Source organism: Tupaia chinensis, unplaced genomic scaffold (assembly GCF_000334495.1).
Source record: "Tupaia chinensis unplaced genomic scaffold, TupChi_1.0 Scaffold000387_1, whole genome shotgun sequence".
In the NCBI taxonomy this organism is placed as follows: Eukaryota; Metazoa; Chordata; class Mammalia; order Scandentia; family Tupaiidae; genus Tupaia; species Tupaia belangeri.
Window position 1 is genome coordinate 2,070,915 of NW_006159889.1, and position 19,955 is coordinate 2,090,869.

The following is a 19,955-nucleotide window of genomic DNA, read 5'->3' on the forward strand; positions in this document are numbered from 1 at the left end:
CGAACTGCAATCGACTACGTGGGAGTCCAGCGACATAGCCATTACGCCAACTGCTGGTCCCACAATCTCTCCATTTCTGACAAAGGCTAGACCATACCTTAGAGTTTATCTTGAACCTGCCATAATCCTTTGGTTCTCATCGCCAGCCAGTTGACAGAGTTTGTTCTTTCAATTCTTTAACCATTTATTGAGCACTTACTTTGTGCCAGACACCAGGTGAAGTGCTGGGGATGAAAAGATAAATACGTACAATCTTTTTTTTTTTTTTTTCCCATAGAAATTTTTGCTATAGGGCACATGTGCTCACCAGAGAGACAGAGACAGAAAGTGAGAAATCATCCCTCAGGGGGTCGGCCATGCCGCAATCCTTTCTCTTCCATTCTCCTCTTGGGATTTTGGGCATGCATAGACATGCACCCGGCATGAGTTTTAAGCCACTGGGTCCATGTTTCAAACTGCGGCTGACTGCATGGGGTCCAGCAAAGTAACCATTATGCCATATATATAAGAAACTCATATTTTAGAAGTGGAGTTAAACAAATAAATGGTTGTAATACAGCATGTTAAGTGCAAACATAAATATGAAGTCCTTGGTATTTGTGGTGATGTGACATGAAAATCATTGACTCTACTTGGATGAGTCATGGAAGGCTTTGCAGAAATAATGATGAACTTGGCCTATAGCTGATTGTATACATCAATTAATACATATTTTATTACCTACCATTTGCTAGATGCTATGCTGTACACTAGTGTGCACTGTTAAGACAGACATCGCTCCTGTCCTCTTGGAGTTTATAGACTACTAGGGAAGTCAGACCGTGTAAAAGTGAGGAGGGTTATAAAGGAGAGAAAGAATGGGCCATCCTGGGAGCTTGTAAAGGAGGAACCAACCAATAATGCTTCCATTTTCAGAACAGTGAAGTTGAAACCTGAGGAAATTAGTAGAAGCAACCCAGGGCAGAGATTGATGGGAGAGGGAATGAGAGCAGGGTCTGGACATGGGCAAGACCACGAGGCATATTGAAGCACTGAGGTTCTGACAAGGCTGGAGAGGAGAGAGCAGTGGGTAATGGACATGAATGGAACTGAAAACGTAGGGAGAGGTCAGAAATACAAGACCTTGTAAACCATATTAACAATGTTCGGACTTTATCCCAAGGTCAATGAGCAATCGTAATTTAAGCACTGAAAGTGACATAAACAGATGGTTTTTAGAAATATCTAGGAGAGGGGACCAGCACATGGCGTGGTGGTTAAGGCGCTGGACACTCCTACATGGCCAACTATGGTTCGAATCCTGGACCTGTTGACTTGCCTTCCCACTTTCCCTCTCTCTCTGACTGTGTTTCTATCTCTCTAGTCAAATTAAAATACATTAATAGGGACCAGCAGTTAGCATAATGGCTATGTCGCTGGACTCCCACGTAGTTGACCGTGGTTTGCATCCCAGACCTGGTGGCTTAAAACTCATGCCGGGTGTGTGTGCATGCATGCCCAAGATCCTGAGAGGAGAATGGAGAAGGGATTGAGGCATTCCATCCCCTCTGGGGGGTGATTTCTCACTTTCTGTCTCTCTGTCTCTCTCTGGCTGGCTGGCAAGCGCACGCACCCTATAGCAAAAACCTCTAAAAAGAGAGAGAGAGAGAGAGAGAGAGAGAGAGAGAGAAAAGAAAAAAGAATAAAAACCATTAATAAATTAATAAAAATAAATAATTCTTTTAAAAATAGAAATATCTAGGAGGTCTTGTTAATGACAAAATTAGCAACTGATTTGTTATAGGTGGTGTAGAAGGAATGGTCAAAGATGACTTGCAGATGTTTTTCTTGAGCCACTGGTTAGCTGGTGCTGTTATTTACTGAGTTAAGGAGCACCAAAGGAAGAGCAGGCTGGGGAATGAATATAATGAGTCTGGATTTGGATACACAGATTATGGAGGATTGGTGAACTATTCAGGTGGAGAGCTGATGAAGGCGGTCGGTTATGTGGGTCTGGAGCTATAGATCTGAGAGTTGTAGGTGTGTCAATGGTAATACGCCATAGGAGTGAATGCATTTACCTTACTTAGGAAAAAGTCAAAATGGGGACAGAAATATGCATGAGAACAGAACTTTCAAAAACATTTAATGGTTGCATAAAGGAAAATCTGTCAAGATAGGCAAGAAGGAGCAGCTAGAGAGGAAAAAAGAAAATCATAAAGGTGGGATGTCACAAAAAGAATGATCATGTATAATGAGAAATAAAAAGTTGATGGCCTTACTGACAGCACTTTTTTTTTTTTTTTTTTAAGAGAAAGACTTTTGCTATTGGGTGCATGCACTTGCCAGAGATGACAGCAGCACTTTTTGAGGAATACCAGACACCAAATCCAGATTGATGTGGTAGAGAAGTATGGGAGCTGAGAAAATAGAGGCAGGGTCTGCGTACAACACCTTCTACAAGCTGGACTGGACAGAAGAGAGGCAAGAGAAGTCAGGAGAACTGGAGGGGATGTGAATGAAGGACCGTAGAGGATTTTTCTTTCTTCTCTTTTCTTTCATTTTGTTGTTATTTCTCAGTGTTTTTGTTTGTTTGTTTTTGTTTGTTTTGAGAGAGAGAGAGTTATGTTTAAGTGCTGAGGAGATAGGAACCATTAAAGAGGGTGAGGTTGAAAATAGGAAGCAGATGCTACAAGTGCAAAAGCCCTCAAAGAAGGCTGGGTTTGGAAGTGTAGGTGGCGGGCCATCCTTTAATTGGAGCAGGGCCTCTTCCTCTGTGTTCCAGGAGAGACCAGAGAGAGAGTGGGACAGGTGCAGGTAGAATGTGAGAAGTCGAAGTATTTCCACTTGATGACTTTTTTCAAAAATAAGTGCTCAGTAAGTATTTGTTGAACCAATGAATGAATAAATGCCACTATCAAGAATCTGAAATCTTCACAGTCCTTATTTTCCTCAAGAAGCATTCTTTTGGGAACCAGCAGTTAGCGTAATGGCTATGTCGCTGGACTCCCACGTAGTCGACCGTGGTTCGTGTCCCGGACCCGGTGGCTTAGAACTCACGCCAGGCACGTGTGCATGCGTGCCCAAGGTCCCGAGAGGAGAACGGAGGAGAAGGGATTGCAGCGTGACCATCCCCCCGGGGGGTGATTTCTCGCTTTCTGTCTCTATGTCTCTCTCTGTCTGTCTGGCGAGCGCACGTGCCCTATAGCAAAAAACTCTCAAAAAAAAAAAAACAAAAAAAAACAAAAAGAAACAATGCAAGCAAGAAAAGAGGGGGAAAAAAACCTCTCCAAAAAAAAAAAAAGCATTCTATTGATATTTCTAAGAAAGCGAGGAGAAAAATCAGCAGGGTTCAGTGTATTTTTTAAAATAGTTATTTAATTTTATTTGTTAGTATTATTATTTTAAAATTTGCTATAAGGTACATACAAGAGAGAGAAAGCTGCCAGGCCTGGGACTCAAATTGCAGTTGGTTATGTGAGAGTTCAGTGCCTTAACCACCACACCGCCTACCAGCTTCAGGTTCAGAGTATTTTTAAGAAAGGAAAAACAGTGATTCGACTTGAACAAATAAGGATACTAAAATCTTGCTTCTAATAGAAATCGGTAATGAAATCGCTACTCCATTGGACGCAGTGAAAGCCAAAGGACTGACTATGTGTTCTACACAGATCTGCTCTGTTCTGTACTTCTTTTTATGTGTGTGTGTGTGTGTATATGTGTGTATTTTTTTTCAGTCTCTAGAAACCTCAAGTTACAAATTTATACTTTGAGAGGAGAGCATGGTCCTATCACCTATTGAATACTTATTACAATGTTTCTGTTTGTGAATATGGAGCTTCAGAGAAGATATGTGGCAAGGTTGCTCAGTGAGTGGTAGAAACAGGATTGAAACCCAGATTTGCCCTTAGTTATCCTTAATACAGTGCTATATTTCCATCTCAGTTTTTTTTCTTGAGGGGTTTTTGCTATAGGCTGTGTGCACTTGCCAGAAAGACAGAGAGAGACAAAGAGACAGAAAGCCAAAAGTAATCCCCCAAGGGGGATGTCCATGCCGCAATCCCTTCTCCTCCATTCTCATCTTGGGATCTTGGGCATGCACACACATGCACCCAGAGTGAGTTTAAGCCACCAGGTCCGCAACTGGAACTGTGGTTGACTACATAGGACTCCAGCGACATAGCCATTACACCAACTGCTGGTCCCCATCTCAAATTTTAATAACTCATTGCAAATACTCTTCATGATGCAACCCTTGGGTAAGTTGTTTTCTGACATGCCAAGGGCATTGTTCTTGTGATACTTTCCACTCTTTAATATTCAAACTGTATCTTCCTAATGCCCTGCTTAAATCTTACCTTCTCAGGGCTGGCAGGTGGCATGGCGGTTGAGGGCACTGGACTCCCACATGGCCAACCATGATTTGCGTCTTGGACCTGGCGGCTTGCTTTCCCATTCCACCCCTGCTTCTCTCTTTTGCTCTCTCCCTCTCTGGTCAAATTGAAATGAATGAATAAATAAATAAAGTTAAATAAAAAATAATTCTTTAAAAATAAATCTTACCTTCTCCCAAAATGCTTCAAACCATGATGGTCTCTCTGATCTTTGAAATCTTACAACAGTTTGCCTGTGTTACTCACATTTTATCTGCATTACAGTTGAATTGGGCCTTATTTAACTTTACTTTTGATTATGAGTTACCACAAATACACAAATTTCTTTTTTTTTTCTTTTTTTTTTTTTTTTTTGAGAGGTTTTTGCTATAAGGCGCGTGTGCTCGCCAGAAAGACAGAGACAGAGAGACAGAAAGCGAGAAATCACCCCCCAGGGAGGATGGCCACGCCACAATCCCTTTTCCTCCATTCTCCTTTCGGGATCTTGGGCACGCACGCACATGCGCCTGGTGTGAGTCTAAGCTGCCGGGTCCGGGACCTGAACCGCAGTCGACTAAGTGGGAGTCCGGCAACACAGCCTTTACGCTAACTGCTGGTCCCAAATACACAAATTTCTTAGCAGATAGGAAATGCATCTTATTTCTTTCTGTCGGGTGGGGTGGGCATCTTTTATGACCCTTCCTAATGCCTTCTTTGCAGCATGCAGTCAGTAAATATTTGTTGCTAGGTTGCTGGATAGTCAGTCTCAGCGTTGATGCTGGTAGAATGTCTCTGTGAGCTGTCTGCAACTACTTCAGAAAGTTTCTTGTTGATGTGTTAGTGTGAAAAATAGAGGATTTATTATTTCTGCTATGCATTTGTTTTTTTGTTTTGGAATTATAGAACTGGAAATCTCAGGGCCAGCCAGTGGCGTGGTGGCTAAGGCACCTGGATCCCACATGGATGAAGCACATTTCAAGTCCAGGACTTGAGAAAACAGTAGATGCATGTGTGTGTGTGTGCGTGCCCAAACAGTAGAGAAGCAGTAGATGTATGTGTGTGTGTGCATGCCCAAAATCCTGAAAGAAGAGAGAAATGGTGGAGAAGGGATTGTGGTGTGACCATCCCCATGGGAGATGCTTTCTCACTTTCTCTTCCATTTTCTGTTTTTCTCTGGCGAGTGCATGTGCCCTCCAGCAAAATTTTTAAAAACCTGTAAATTTCAAAAAAAAAAAAAAAAAAAACCTGTTGGCTTATGTGTTGAGCGATGGAGACACATTTAGAAAATTGTGGAAGCTTACACATTTTCATTTTAAAAAATCCAAATTGGTCGAACTTGAAGTTCCCCTCCCTTCCCCTCCTTCAGAGCCTTTTTCTAAACCTACTTCCCTTAAAATGACTTTTATTGATTTTCACTCAATGAGAGTTATTCTTCAGAATGAGGATGGAGGGGTCAGAGAGAGAAATTTACCCTGCATTACCTGTGGAATAGGTGTATCTCTGTATCCAGTCCTGCTTTATTTGTTCTGTTTCCTATATCCAGAAACCTACACACAGGGGATCATTCGGTCCTCTGTGTCCTGGTCGGAGCTCGAGTACAGTATACTAATAGATCAATTTATGTGTTCATTCATTCAGCAAACATTTATTGAGCAGGCATGTCCTAGGCATCGGAGATACCAAGATGAATAAGACGTAGTCCTTGCCCTCGATGACCTCCTGATGTACATGAAGGCACAAGCCTGGTGGGGGCTGGGGTCAGGGACAGCTTCCTGTATGAGGTAACTAACTATCCTCTGTCAGGGAATCCTGAGAGCACACGAAGATCTGCCTTTCAAAATAAATATAAATATCTAGTCAAAGTAGGCAATTAGGAAAACATTTATTAAGAAAAGATCATCTTTTATCCCTATGGGTGGTGTTTTATTTTGCAAATTTTTTTCCACCTAATCTCTTTGTCTCCAGTGTTATCCCTCTCTGATCTATACTTTTTTTTTTATTTTGGAGAGGTTTTCGCTATAGGGCGCGTGCGCTCGCCAGACAGACAGAGAGAGACATAGAGACAGAAAGCGAGAAATCACCCCCCAGGGGGGATGGTCACGCCACAATCCCTTCTCCTCCATTCTCCTCTCGGGATCTTGGGCACGCACGCACATGCGCCCGGCGTGAGTTTTAAGCCACTGGGTCCGGGACGCGAACTGTGGTCGACTAGGTGGGAGTCCAGCGACATAGCCATTATGCTAACTGCTGGTTCCCTATACTTTTTTTATTTTGAGAGAGAGATTTTTGCTATAGGGCATATGCACTTGCCAGGGAGACAGAGAGACAAAAAGCGAGAAATCACCCCTCAGGGAGATTGTGCATGCCACAATCCCTTCTCCTTCATTCTCTCAGGACCTTGGGCACGCACATACACACATGCTTGGTGTGAGTTTTAAGCCACTGGGCCAGGACTAGAACCATGGTTAGCAACTTGGTTGAGGTAACCATTATGCCATCTGCTGGTCCCCCTCTCTGGTCTACATTTCAAATTGCCTCCAAAGTTATTTTTCTAAATATTGATTTGGTCATGTCATTCCCATTTTGAGATTTTTTTTTTTTTAACTGCCAAAGGTACATGTGCTCACCAGAGAGAGCGGGAGAAAGCTCTCCTACCCCCCACATAGCATGTGGTCATAATACAATCCCTTTTCCTCCACTGCTTCATCTTGTCGAGATTTGGGGCACACACACACATGTGCCCACCATGTTTTTCAAGCTGTTGAGGCCAAGGTTGGAACTGCAGGTGCTGGGTTATATGGGATCTGGCTCCCTTAACCTCTAGGCTATAAAACCAGAAATCCTGGGATGGACATCTTCAGAATTTTTAATGGCTACTGGCTCATTCATTCTACATGTTCATTAACATTCACTGTGATGGTTCAGGCTAATGGTAACTGGGGAGGGAATGATGCGTCCTCTCAAGAAGCTTAAAATACAGGCCAGGTAATGCTTTCTAAATCTTTTCCTCTTTTTTTTTTTTTTTTTGAGAGGTTTTCACTATAGGGCGCGTGCGCTCGCCAGACAGAGAGAGACATAGAGACAGAAAGCGAGAAATCACCCCCCAGGGGGGATGGTCATGCCGCAATCCCTTCTCCTCCATTCTCCTCTCGGGATCTTGGGCATGCACGCACACATGCCCGGTGTGAGTTTTAAGCCACGGGGTCCAGGACGCGAACCGCGGTCAACTACATGGGAGTCCAGCGACATAGCCATTACGCTAACTGCTGGTTCCCTAAATCTTTTCCTCTTATTTAGATCAGTTCAGTACAACAGAGACTAGCGTCTATTGTACTAAGTACCCTGCAAAACAACCAAGGCAGAGTTCTGCTTTTAAGCTGGTCAAAGTCTGGTGGAGGACTCTAAAAACTTAATAGATAATCCAACACAGTGTGATAAGAGGACAGAGAAATGCATAGGATGCTATCATAATAGGATTCAAGAAGAAAGGGCTCATGCACAAGTTGTTTCCTGGAAGAGCAGTGCCTAAGCAGTCTTGAAATTTGAATAGGTGTTAGCTGGACATTAGGAGTGCCCAGTTCCTTAATGTGACAAATAAGACCCTCCACAATCCATTGATCTACTTTTCCAATCTACCCTTTTGTCTTCTAAACCTTTGTTTTTCAAATTAAATGCCCCCTAGATAATCTAGTGTTACACATGGCATATGTGAAAGTACCAGATAAATGTGATGCATTTTTCTGGAGCCATTTCTATCAAATGATTAGTAATTGAAATAATGGTTTTATATAAAAGCATAATATATTCGTGAAGTTGAAGGCAAAATTTCCATTCTATTTTTTCAACAGAAAACAGGATACATATATTCAAGCTGGTGGCAAGCCATATCACACTTGTCCTTAAACACCACCACCATCACCACTTTCTTTGTGGAACAGTTTGAGATGTACTATCTAAATGTGCCAGAGACATTCCGTGTCTCTGTCCCTTTGGACACATTCTTCCCTTTCCCAGGGTCTTCGACCCATTTTTCTCCTTTAGGAACTTATTCTACAAAGTCTACTTAAGTGTCAACTCATACAATAGTCATTTTTGAAAACATGTTTTTCTTTATTCATGATGAAGTGTAAGCATGCACAGGAGAGAGACAGGGAGACAGAGAGAGAGAGATGAACACCCTACACAGGATCTGGTCATGCCTACATTTCTTTCCTCCAGCCCTCCAGCCTGTAGGATCTTGGGCACTTACACACATGCTCCTGTGTTTCAGGCTGACCCACCTAAGGTTTTGAACTATGGCCGCCTTGTGGATCCCGTTTCTCTTTGAGCTGCACCACAGAGCCAGCCCAATAGTCATTTTTAATGAAGCAGTTGTCCAATGTGACAGTTATTTTCTGAATGCCCACTTGTGTAAGTCTCTGCCTCCTTTCCTAATAGCACCAGGTGGAATCAACTCCTCTGTCTTCTGTGCCTCCCCACTTTACTCAAAATCCCCATTACTGTACTGCTCGCACTGTGCCATTCATCTTCGTTTTCTTCATCTCTGCTGCTGGACTGTAAGCTGCTCTAGGCCAGGAACTAGTTTTTAATTTATCTTTGTATTCTTCATGGCTGGCACTCAATAGACAATATGTGCTTGTCGAATGTGGAGTTTATGGACCATTCCTTACTCTGTATCACCTCTGCTCTTCCATAAAGTGAAATTTCCTTTTCCTCTCATCTTCAGGGAATAATGTGTTCCACAAAAGTATACTTTTCAGACAACCGAAATTTACTTCCTAAAGTATCAAAATCTACTGTTTAAGTCATCATTTGGGTAGGAATTTATTTTTCTGAGTTTTTACATACTTGCTCTCATAAGTAAAATATACTAAGCATAATGTGTTCCTTGATGATTTATCCTCGAAAGCATCAGGATTATGCTGGGTTGAAATCTGTGACATACTCCGGGACCTCTGATGGGACAGGGCTTTTGGCTTCCACCAAATAATCCTAGTGCCAAGACATTCCCTGTCTCTGTGCCTTTGTATACACTATCCTCGTATCCCAGACTGCTCTACCCATTTTTCTCCTTTTCCTAAAGGAAAAACTTAACCTTCAAACAATCCCATTCACACTTTTAAAAATTATCTGTTATTATTATTTAAAATTTTGCCATAGGGCACATGCACTCACCAGAGAGAGAGAGGGAGAAGGGAAAGCAAGCCACCAGGTCCAGGACATGAACCATGGTTGAACATATGGGAGTCCAGTGCCTTAACCACCGTGCCACCTGTTGGCTCCTCTCTTTTGGTTTTTGAGTTCTTGCTTGCCTCTTACAGTTCAGCTACTGCTGCTCACTGTTAGAGAGCTTGCTCTGGCAGTTCTACCCTTTGTTCCTTTTATACGCCTTTAAATGGATATTAAAATTAGAAAACTAATATATATTCTTTGAAAACCAACAAAAGGGTAGGAAGTAAAAAGTCAAAGTCCTCCCCTCATTCCTGTCGCCTCCCCAAGGACCCCCATATCCATTCATAGGCATGGCCATTGTTAACAGTTTAATGCGTATCCCTGACCAGCCTTTTTCTATCAATGTATGTGTATACTTATGTATATATACAAATAGCAAATCACATTATGCTTCTTTTATATGACTGGCCTTTCTTCCCACTTGACAATATATAACAGGCATCCTTCCATGTCAGTACATTCAAGTCTATCTCATTCTTTTTAATGGCTGCCCCCTTTTAATTTGACAATCTTAATCAGCTGTGAATGGGAAAGCCAAATAATCAAGCTTATTAGAATTGTACCTAAGAAAGAGTAAATCAGCTCTGAGTGAAGGCTTACGGAATTCTCCTAGGAGTGAAATGTGTTAACTTTAGTGCATGGACTTTGTAATGTTTATTTTGGCTATTCTGGGACCCTTTTTGCTTATTTCCTGCTTCATTGTGTTTTGGATAGCTGACTTTGCTGAACACATGACCTGTGAATTAGTGAGGTACTACATATTTGATTTTGTATTGTATACTTGTGCTATGGTTTTGTGGTTTCTTTTGCATTTAATATTTTCATTTAGATCGTCTTTGTAGACAGTGATTCTTTCTTCCAGTTTCTAAGTACCTGCATCATAACGAGGACCATTACATATGGTAGCAATTAAAAATGTTTGGTTTGATGATTAACAGAGCATTCCTTATCATACCACCTACCTGTAAGCATGTGCGCTGGATTTATGGGAATTCTACAAGTTGAGCTGAGGAAGCCTTTTACAATTGATGAACATGAAAGTACTGATATCTTGTGCAATAAATTTTTTAAATATTATTTAGGATTTATATAGGGTCTTCCTTCTGTCTTCATCTACCATAGTAAAGTGGCCAACTTCTGTTGATTCTACCTTTTAGATCTTACTGTAACATGTCCCCTACTCTCCATCCCTACTCCTATAGTACTTAGTTCAGGCTCTACTGTGTCTCAACTGAATGACATGTAATCAACTTTTTTTAAAAAAAGAATTATTTATTTATTATTCTTTTTTAAATTTTGGCCAGAGAGGGACCAGCAGTTAGTGTAATGGCCATGTCACTGGACTCCCACGTAGTTGACCATGGTTTGCGTCCTGGACCTGGTGGCTTAAACTCATGCCGGGTGCGTGTGCGTGCGTGCCCAAGATCCCGAGAGGAGAATGGAGGAGAAGGGATTGCGGCATGGCCATCCCCCCTGGGGGGTGATTTCTCACTTTCTGTCTCTCTGTCTCTCTGTCTGTCTGGCAAGCGCACGCACCCTATAGCAAAAAAAACTCTCAAAAAAATTTCTTTTTTGGTCAGAGAGAGACAGAGGGTGAGAGAAAGGGAAAGTGAGAAAGCAAAGCAAGCCACTAGGTCCAGGACTTGAATTGTGGTTGGCCAAGTGGGAGTCCAGCACCTCAACCATCACTCCACCTGCCGGCCCATAGTCAACTTTTTAATTGGTCTCTGCCTTTTCTCTAATCTCCACCCTGCCCATGTAGCAACAAATGCTTGTTTTAAAACAGAAATTCTGCCGTGTCACATCCCCTAAAAACCTCTCTAAGGGTTTCTCATCATCTACAGGATAAAGCCCACTTTCCTGTGCTTACTCTACAAACCCTTTTGTGATCTGACCCACTTCTCCTACTTATCCTTTATGCTCAATGCCTCCTACTTCAATTTCTAGGGAAATCAAATGGCTTATGTTTCTTCCAACATACCACACAGGAGCTTCTCAATAGTTTCTTGTTAAATGAATGAATGAAACACTTTTCGTAATTGGAGTGACCATTTACCTGTTGGGCCCAGGATGGCCCTGTTCATACCTGTCATCCAGTATAATTATTACTAGTGCCCCTTTTCTGAGATCAAACTTATCTCAGACAGATCAATGATACGGTCACCTTAATTATAGTAGTCATTGAAATTCATTTCTAACTCTGTCTCCTCTACTAGACAGTGAGCTCTTTGGGGATAGGAATTTTGTTCATTTTTATATCTTCATTTATTCATTCAACTAAGAGATGAACACTGTAACGTGGTAGGATTTCTATTTTAAAACAAACACTAGTTGCTGGATGGGCAGGGGGGAGGTTAGACAAGAAGCAGAGAAACCAGTTAAAAAGTAGATTACATGTCATTCAGTTAAGACATAGTAGGGTATAATGCCAAAGGTATAATGTTGAATAAAACAAACATGGTTTTGCCCTCATGAAGTTTACAATCATTCCAACGAGAAAACAATCTAGTAGAAAGAATAGCACCTAACATCATAAATGCTGGTGTATGAGTGAATGACTAGACATGGATAAAGTCTTAGAGGTTCCTAAACACACAACCCTAATCTCATGAATTATAGAGTCAGAAATAAGCATAAACATAGAACTCTAGGTGATCATATTGGCTATTTATATAAAGAATTAGTAATTAAAATTTTTTTCAATACAAACAACATACACATACCTACCATAAATAATATTTAGGTGTTACCCTTAATGTTAAACATAAGAAAAAAAGACCAAGAAATAATAGCAAGAATGAGACCTTGCATCTCATTTAGACAATTTGTAATCCTAGGTGGTTCTTTGCAGGGTGGATTATCAATGTGTACTCCCTCTTCCTCCATTATTTTTCCAGATGAGAAATATGAGATGTTACAAACTGAGCCATAAAACAAAGGAATGGTTTCTTAAACCAGGATTAGATTTTGGTTGGGCTTTGCTTTCAGGGCTAGGACTACCTGCTACCCTAGACCTGCTAACCATGATCTCACTAGTACATTACAAAACCCTTCGATCTCAGTTTCTTCTTCCAAAAACTAGTGATAATATTATCTCCAGAATGAATCTAAGGATTAAATGAGGTTATAAAAGGCATTTAGTCCATAACTGGGTTTGTGGACAGCACTCAGGAATGTTAGTTTTCTGTCCATCTGCCCTATTTATCTTCTGCTATTATTAATGGATGATATAACACGATTTGAAAAGAAAGAACGGTGAAAGAAACATCAATAAAACATCAAGGAAAAAAATGATTCCCAAATCTGATAAGCTAGGCCATGTCCACTCCCTCTAAAAGTTATAGTTTTATTCCTTTATTATTTTATTATTATAGGCAAAGAACCAGAACAGCATCACAGGAACCAAGTGATAACATTTTTTTTCTGGAAAAGGGCAGAGTTTATGAGGGAGTCAGGATTTGGGGGTCATTTAGAAGCAGAGGGTATTCTAGTTACTCCTGGTCCCTTTTGGGTCAAGAAAGGAACAGTACCAAGCCATTCACTGGGCTCTTTGCCAGGTAGGTGGGGTAGAGGGGTGTTTACAAAAGCAACCTCTCTTTACTTTCCGCCTTGCCTGCAACCCCAAGACTTTTGAGCTCTCTGGTGTGGGCCAGCAGGTCTGTTCTCCAGGAGTGCCCTGGGTCTGGACTCCATTTCCCAGAGTCCCTTAGTGCCCTAATGTATTCAGTGCTCAGAGTGCCTGTATGTGTGTGAGTGTGAGAATGTGTGCGTGCGTGTGTGTGTGTGCGCGCGCGAGTGTGTGTCTCCGAGTCCCTGGGAGAGTGGAGGCTCATTCACTGATTAGAGCCAGCGCTGAGAGGCAGCACTGCTCCTTCTCTCACACCAACCGAGTCTCTTGATCTGTACATGCAATCCCAGGCAGCTCGCGAACACACACCCGGGGCCAGCCGCCTGCTGCTGCTGCTGCCGCTGCCGCCGCCGCCGCCGCCGCTGCCTCCGCCGGCTCTGCGCACCCGGGACTTTTCATGCACCACACTCTCCGCCTTCTTCCCTCGGTGTCCTGAAAAGTGCGACCATTCTCCCAAGGAATTTCCACGGCAAGTATGGAGATCAGAAAGGGGTGTGGATGTGTGTGCGTACGCAGGAGGGGTGGGTGCGAGTGCGGCCGGGTTGCTCAGGAACCTGGCTAACTTTCCGGGTCGGTTTCCTAGGGATTCGTGAGGCCCCCCCCCTCCATCCCCCCGGACAGCGGCAGGGGCAGGGGCTGGGACCCGGACTGGTGCTGCTTAGATCATCGCAACGGAGCCTGCGGCGTCCGTGCCCTGCGCGCTCCGTGCGCTGCCTCACTCAAACTTTCCGTCTTGAGTTTTTCTTAATGTGTTTTATTTGGGGGGTGCAAGGGGGAGGGACCAGACTCGGGAATTGGACAAGGAGGGAGGGTGAGGGGATAGAAAGGGAAAGGAGTAGCACTTATTTTCTCCACCTTTTAATAAGTCCCATTCCCACTTTGTTTGGGTCGATCGCGAGAATGCCTTCTCGCCGGGCTCCCCTGTGTATCCCGCGGTGATTTCCGGCGGGGCCGGGTCTGGGTGGTACTCAGTGGGGAGGCCGAGGTGGCGGGTGGGATAAGGAAGGGATGATCCGAATGAGAAACGGCCCCGACTGTCCCCACGCAACACACAGCCGGCCTGGTGGGGTACCCGAGGACAAGCTGGGGGGGTTGTCCCCCAATCCCGTGCTCGGCTTACTCTTTCCTAGCCAGGGTGGGTGTGAAGGGTGTGGAGGGAGGGCAGTGGGGAAGCGGGTGTGTGTGTGTGTGTGGGGGGGTCCTCGACGGGCTGGGAGGAGGCAGGTGCTGGCACTGAGGTGGACCGTGCAAAATGCAGCCGGTAAACTCCCCGCTCCGCTGCCCTGAGCCGGCCTGGCCTTAGAGCAACTCGACCTATGGGATCTCCTGGGACTTTCGGGGTCCAGACCCTCTCTCCCAGCAGTTCTACGGAGTGAGGCGGGAGGACGATCGAATAGACTGGGACTCATTCCTTTTTCTGAAGTTTTATCTTTATCCAAGACCTGCCTTCAACTGAGTAACAATTTCTCTTCTTCCGACTTGAGAACAAAACTTTTCAGCGAGCATGCGGGTCGCTGCAGTCGGTCCTGCGGCCACCGCCGCCGCGCTCGTCTGACTGAGCCCGGCGACCTTCTCCAGTCGGAGCCCGGCCCTGCCACCGTGCTCCCTTGCCTCCGGCCGCCCCCTCCCCCCAATCCGGAGCTTTTCAGGGCTCGGCCTGGGCGTTTCGCCTTTGTGCTTTGTAAGAGAAAGCCTTTTCTTCCAGGGCACAACAAACTTGGGCGGAGAGCTTCCGTGTGGCCCCCCGGGCGAGGCCGCCCACGGTGGTGCGGCCATCCGAGGGGATGCCGGTTCGTTCCCCACTCCAGGAGCCCCTCCAAGGGCTCGCGGCCCGGGTTGACCTCGGCCGGCGAGGGCGCGCAGGAGCCCCGAGGTAGCGGGATTCCGTGCTGCCCAGGGACAGAGGAAGGGCTCTCGCTTCGCGTTAAGAACGTCCTGCTTTCTCGGGTCCTGGCCTCTGATCCGGCAGAGGGCCCGGGTGCGAGCCTGGAGCCTGGCACGCGTCGTACCCACTGGGTGCGTGGGGCCAGAGCCATCAGTGTGGGGCGCAGCTCTGCCTGGCCCGCCCGGGTTGTCCCGGGTCTCCCGCCTGCGCCGCCTCCCTGCCCCAGAGCAGATGAGAGGGGAAACACGGGTGCTCAGTGCCCACGATGCCAGCAGCTCCGTCTTGCCTCTCGCCTCCGCTTTGGAGTCGGCTTGAGGAGCAAAAGGGAGAGAAAGGGAAAATAAAGAGAAAAAAAGGGCGGGCAGTGAGGAAGCGGCGAGTAGGATTGGGGGAAGCAGAGCGGGCCGGGGGCCTGCGAGAGAGACCAGCGGCGGTTCAGAGCTTGACCTGGGCTGAACTTGATCTCCCGGGGCCTTTCGATCCGTACACCCCAAGCCGTCGAGGAAAAAACACTGCGGGCGCCTTTCGTTGCGATCCCTCCTTGGCCCGCAGAGACCCGGCAAAAGTGGCGTGAGTTCGCTCGTTGCGCTCCGGGGCGAGGGGGAAAAGCCGCGGACCGGGTGGCGCCGCGCGGCTGGTGACCGACGGAGTCCGGGCGAGGCGCGGAAGCGAGCAGGGACACACACCTGTTCTGAGAGCCGCGCTGTGTGCAGCCGCCGGCGGCAGAAACTCCCTTCCGGCACCCCGGGAACAGGGAGGGCCGGGCAGCCCCGCGCCCGCCCGCACTTGCGCGATTGCTGGAGTGGAGGTGCGGGAGAGCTGGAGTGGCGGAGCCAGTGGCTGCCCTCTGGAGCGGTGGAGCGCAGCGACCGCACCCGGGTGACCCGTGCGGGGCGGGGCTGCTCAGGGGCTTGAAGTCTTGGGACTTTGGTCTAAGGCAGGCCGCCCGGAGCCCCTGCCCCGTGGGCCCTGCGCGGATGCAAACCAGGGTCCCTCACACTTGGTTCTTCTCAGATCCGCGCCCTGGTTCCTCAAAGTTCCAAGCAGATTGTTTCGTGAGGAGATTGTTGGGACCTAAAGTATTCTTTGTACGAAGGCAACCGAGAGCCCGAGGGAGAGGTCAGGCCTTGCAGTGGTGAGCTCGGCTCTGTGTTGGCCCCAAGTGCATGCAGGTTTCGCCCTCGCCTCTTCTTCCTCCGTTTTCCCTTGGAAAATAAGGTATAGGAAAAGTTGGCTTTTCCTGGTCGAGGCTCTCCTCGGCAAATTCTGCACCCGTTGGCTAAGCCGGCATCCCTGTGGCCCCGCACTCTCAGACCCGCCGGACTGTCACGGATTCGCACCAATTGGCCAAGCTGAGCCTGGATCCGGGTCCAAATCTGAGACCGATATCCAGCCTTGTCTAAACCGCAGGCGTCGACTCTCTCGCCCTGGAACCGTGTTACCTTACGCTCCGCTCCCTGAGCTCTCGCATATGGCGGTAAAATTCTGTTAGAGTGGTGTTTCCAAATACCCCCCCAGGCGTTTGGTGTGCGGGAATTCTCTTCAAGCGAAGTCTGTGAACTTAAAAAAAAAATTCTTTCCGCGTTCCTCATCACCCCCCACTACTCTGACTTCATTGCCCATTGTTCTTTGCTTTTTAAGTTGCCTGTTAATTTTTTAAAAGTTTATTTATGCAAAGGAAAAATATCGTTTAATTTGTTCTATTATTTTAATTCCTGGCTTTTGGAAACGGTTCAGAGACCACAAAAATGTCACCTGTTGTAATAAGCAGGGAGTGTTGTGTGTGCACTTTAATTGCCAGCAGAGTCGCAGTTTGGTGGGCGCCCTGAGCTCGGCGCAAGGAAAGAGCCCTTTGCAGCTTTCTTTGTGGCAGTCATTTGCAAGTGGGTTTGGCTCTCGGCAACTGCAGCAGCAGCAACACCGCTTCCTCCTACGCGGCGGATCCCGGCGCGGGTCAGGAAGACCAGACCCTGGACAGGGATGGGCAGAGGCTGGGGTGGGGAAACTGTTCACTCCCTGAGACTTTCTCTCTAGGTTTCGGTTTTTCTGTGCGAAAGTGGTTGGTTCGCGCAGGAGAGCGCAGAGCGCTGCGCATCAACCCAGCCTCAGACATTTTCACGTTCCAAACGCCGGCTTCGTTTCATTTGTCTTGGTTCTGGCATGTTTAACCACGCAATTAGTAATCTCACTAATTATTCAGTTAGCTGGCGTTTTGTAATCACTTTAAACCAGAGTCCGGTGTGTGATTTAAGAAACAAACAAACTCCCACACATACAGAGCTGCACCAAACCCATCACGTCAAGGATTTGAAATTTTTAAAACTCAATATTTGTTGGTCCCTCCGTCCACCCTCACTACCTGCCAGACAATTTATTTAGCTTCGTGGATTGATCCCTCCTCCTTGTTTAGTTAATTCAACAAAGACTTTTTGCAATCTGTTTGGAGTTTGTCTGATGCCGTGGAAAAGTAGCTGATGATTTATTTGGTTGCTTTTCGATTTCTGTCTTCAGCCCTTCTTTCTCCTCCTTTCAGCGGGGATGTCAGCTGTTATTACTTCCTATTGATCCCTTTGCAAAGTGAGAAGTGAACTAAAATTAATGTCAATTCCACTGCTCGGATCAATAGCTGGAGTTATTTTAATCTGGATTTGCACGAAGTGCTAAATTAAAAAAAATCAGCATAGAGGCAGAAAAGTAACAGTTACTTACTTTCCCTTTGCCCGGTTCTTTACAGTCACCCAAATGCTCCATCAAGCTGATTATCTTACAATCCATATTTTTTTAATTAAGAGGGTCAGTTAGTTTTCTTATTTTGGGTTCTGTGTTTAAACCCATGACATTTTGACATTGGGAGTGTATTAACTATAGATTTTCATAATGACTGTGGTCTGCTGAAGCCTCATCTACACAAGTTGTTAATGTGAGGAGGGGGGTAAGAAAGAAAAGGGGAAAGAAAAAAAGCACCCCTCCTCCATCGGAGACTAACGACAGTGACCAACGCCCACACAGTGGAGTGAAAAGAGATGTGGCCTGGAAAAATGTTGTTGATTTATTTTCGGTGTAATGAAGTTTTCAAATGAATAACCAGGTTTGAGTGATTCACTGTGTTCTGTTGGAGTGTCCGGTGCTGTCGCCAGATTACTAATTTATGAAACTCATTTAACATAATGAGGTGATCTAGGAAGTAAAATTAGAAAGTGAATCCTGGAGAAGGGAGTGTCTTGAGGGGGAGGCACAGTCTCCCTGTGCCCCCAGCATATTACGTTTGTCCTTTTCTCTAGCTTGCCTTGTGTAATACTGTTTGTTGATAGACAGGTAGTTATTTATTTCTGTAGGGAAGAGCTGCTTAGAACCCTTGGAACAGCCCTAGACCCACTATCAGAGCATCCATGTTGTGTAACCATTAATCTGACTTGAAAACAGCCAAGAACAGGATTCCAGACTTGTCAGCTCACTGGCTGTCCCTGGCAGATCATTCCCTGCACTGCTCTAACTTGACAGGAAAGTTATTTAAAATTTGGAAGAGAGAAAAATCCGTTAATGTGAGATACATAATCTGGTAATTTAGCAATGATGTCTATAAGGAAAGATGCCAAATGAGGAAGCAGGCTGATGGTGTCCACTCATCTTCCCAATTAATAACAGTCATTGACATGTCTGCTACAGGATGGGAGAAGGAAATACTCTCTTTGCACTGCATTAAACTGGGAGGATTCATCTCCAGTTGAACTGAGGTTTCTCCATCTGAGGGAATACCAAAGACACTCCATCATTTTGTGGGCTCTTTTAAAGGGAGGGGGCAAATGATTTCTGCTATGACTCTCAAGCTAAAGGTTACAATTTGGAGCAGATGGTGGTTTGGTTTTTTTTTTTTTTTTTTTCATTAAGTTTCTACTTAGTGTGTATTTTTGAAGCCAGTAAGTCCTACTGGTCACCTTATGTTATCCTGGCTTTTGATATATAGCTCTTCTCCCACCGCCCACTCAAAATAAAGTCTGACATAGAATCGGTGACTATGAAAATGTACAACCTACATTTACAAGGGAAACTGAAAGAAGTCTCTCTGAACTTCAGTTTGTTCCAGGGGCTTTTTATTGGACATCAACTCTGACTGGGCCAGTGCAGAGCAAAATAAGTCAGAAATTTTGTTAACATTTTGCTCTAAATGTTAATGGCAAATCCAAGGCAGTTTACAAATCTACTTAAGACTGAGTGCATTAGTAACTAAAATTACTGATCTGTTCTTTGCTGCCCCTGGAAGACAGCCGCTTCTGGAGAGCATATGCCAAAGGCACCCATTATGTTTTTAAATATTGTCAGAGACGCCAGGCATATTATTGATGAAGGTTTTGTTCCTTTTCAGAAAAGAGAAATAGAAAGCTCGTGTGATTAGAAAGGGGCGTGCATCAAAAATAACATTACTGTTGTTTGTTCACATAGCACTTCTTTCTGGAAACAGTCTTAGATGATGCATGAAGATGTGTGTTTATATATGTGCCAATGCATATGATTTATCCACAGCAATAATTTGTACCAACTAATAAGAAAAGATGCTCCTGGTCTAGATGTGCTTGATTTAGGGATTTTTCAGTATCAAGGCATTGCTGGGGGAGATGAAGAGAGGATACATATGTTCAAATTGTGTAGGCAGAACCTGCTCTCTGCATGTCAGGCCTGCCGTGAGTGGTACATTCAGGTAGGAGCCCTTTAAAATGTAGGAGCCCCCCGACCCCCAACCTAATCTATTGGGTGACTTGGCCTTCCAAAGCTCATTTGCTCAGGGAATATTGTATTTGGAGGTTTTATGATTTTTTTCTTCTTTGCTGGGCTCAGGCGCATTTCACCCGGAACGTGTAGG

At 45.1% G+C, this 19,955-nt stretch overlaps 2 protein-coding genes across 6 annotated transcripts in view; one reads left to right on the forward strand and one right to left on the reverse strand.

Annotated features, from left to right (window-relative positions):
• Positions 1 to 19,955, forward strand: part of RNF220 (ring finger protein 220) — a 347,984-nt gene that overhangs the window by 46,493 nt on the left and 281,536 nt on the right. The window contains exon 1 of one of the 5 annotated variants that reach the window (XM_006153785.3): positions 16,266 to 16,315. The exons of the other annotated variants lie outside the window; for them this stretch is intronic. The gene's annotated coding sequence lies outside the window, so the exon portion shown is untranslated. Of the gene's footprint in view, positions 1 to 16,265; positions 16,316 to 19,955 lie in introns of those variants that run through there. 5 annotated transcript variants of the gene reach the window in all.
• LOC102487846 (collagen alpha-1(II) chain-like) lies at positions 14,644 to 17,392 on the reverse strand. The gene is made up of 3 exons (XM_027773896.1): positions 17,374 to 17,392; positions 15,784 to 15,996; positions 14,644 to 15,407 (listed from the first exon to the last, which is right to left on the reverse strand). The coding sequence occupies exons 1-3, from the start codon at positions 17,390 to 17,392 to the stop codon at positions 14,644 to 14,646; spliced, it is 996 nt and encodes a 331-aa protein (XP_027629697.1).

Bases quoted from the DNA above. Each gene is read 5' to 3' on its own strand.
- LOC102487846 (XM_027773896.1), bottom strand. The intron at 15,408-15,783 runs GTGTGTGTCCCT...TTGCTCCTCAAG, and splicing joins CAGCGCGGCTCTCAGAACAG to CCGACTCCAAAGCGGAGGCG.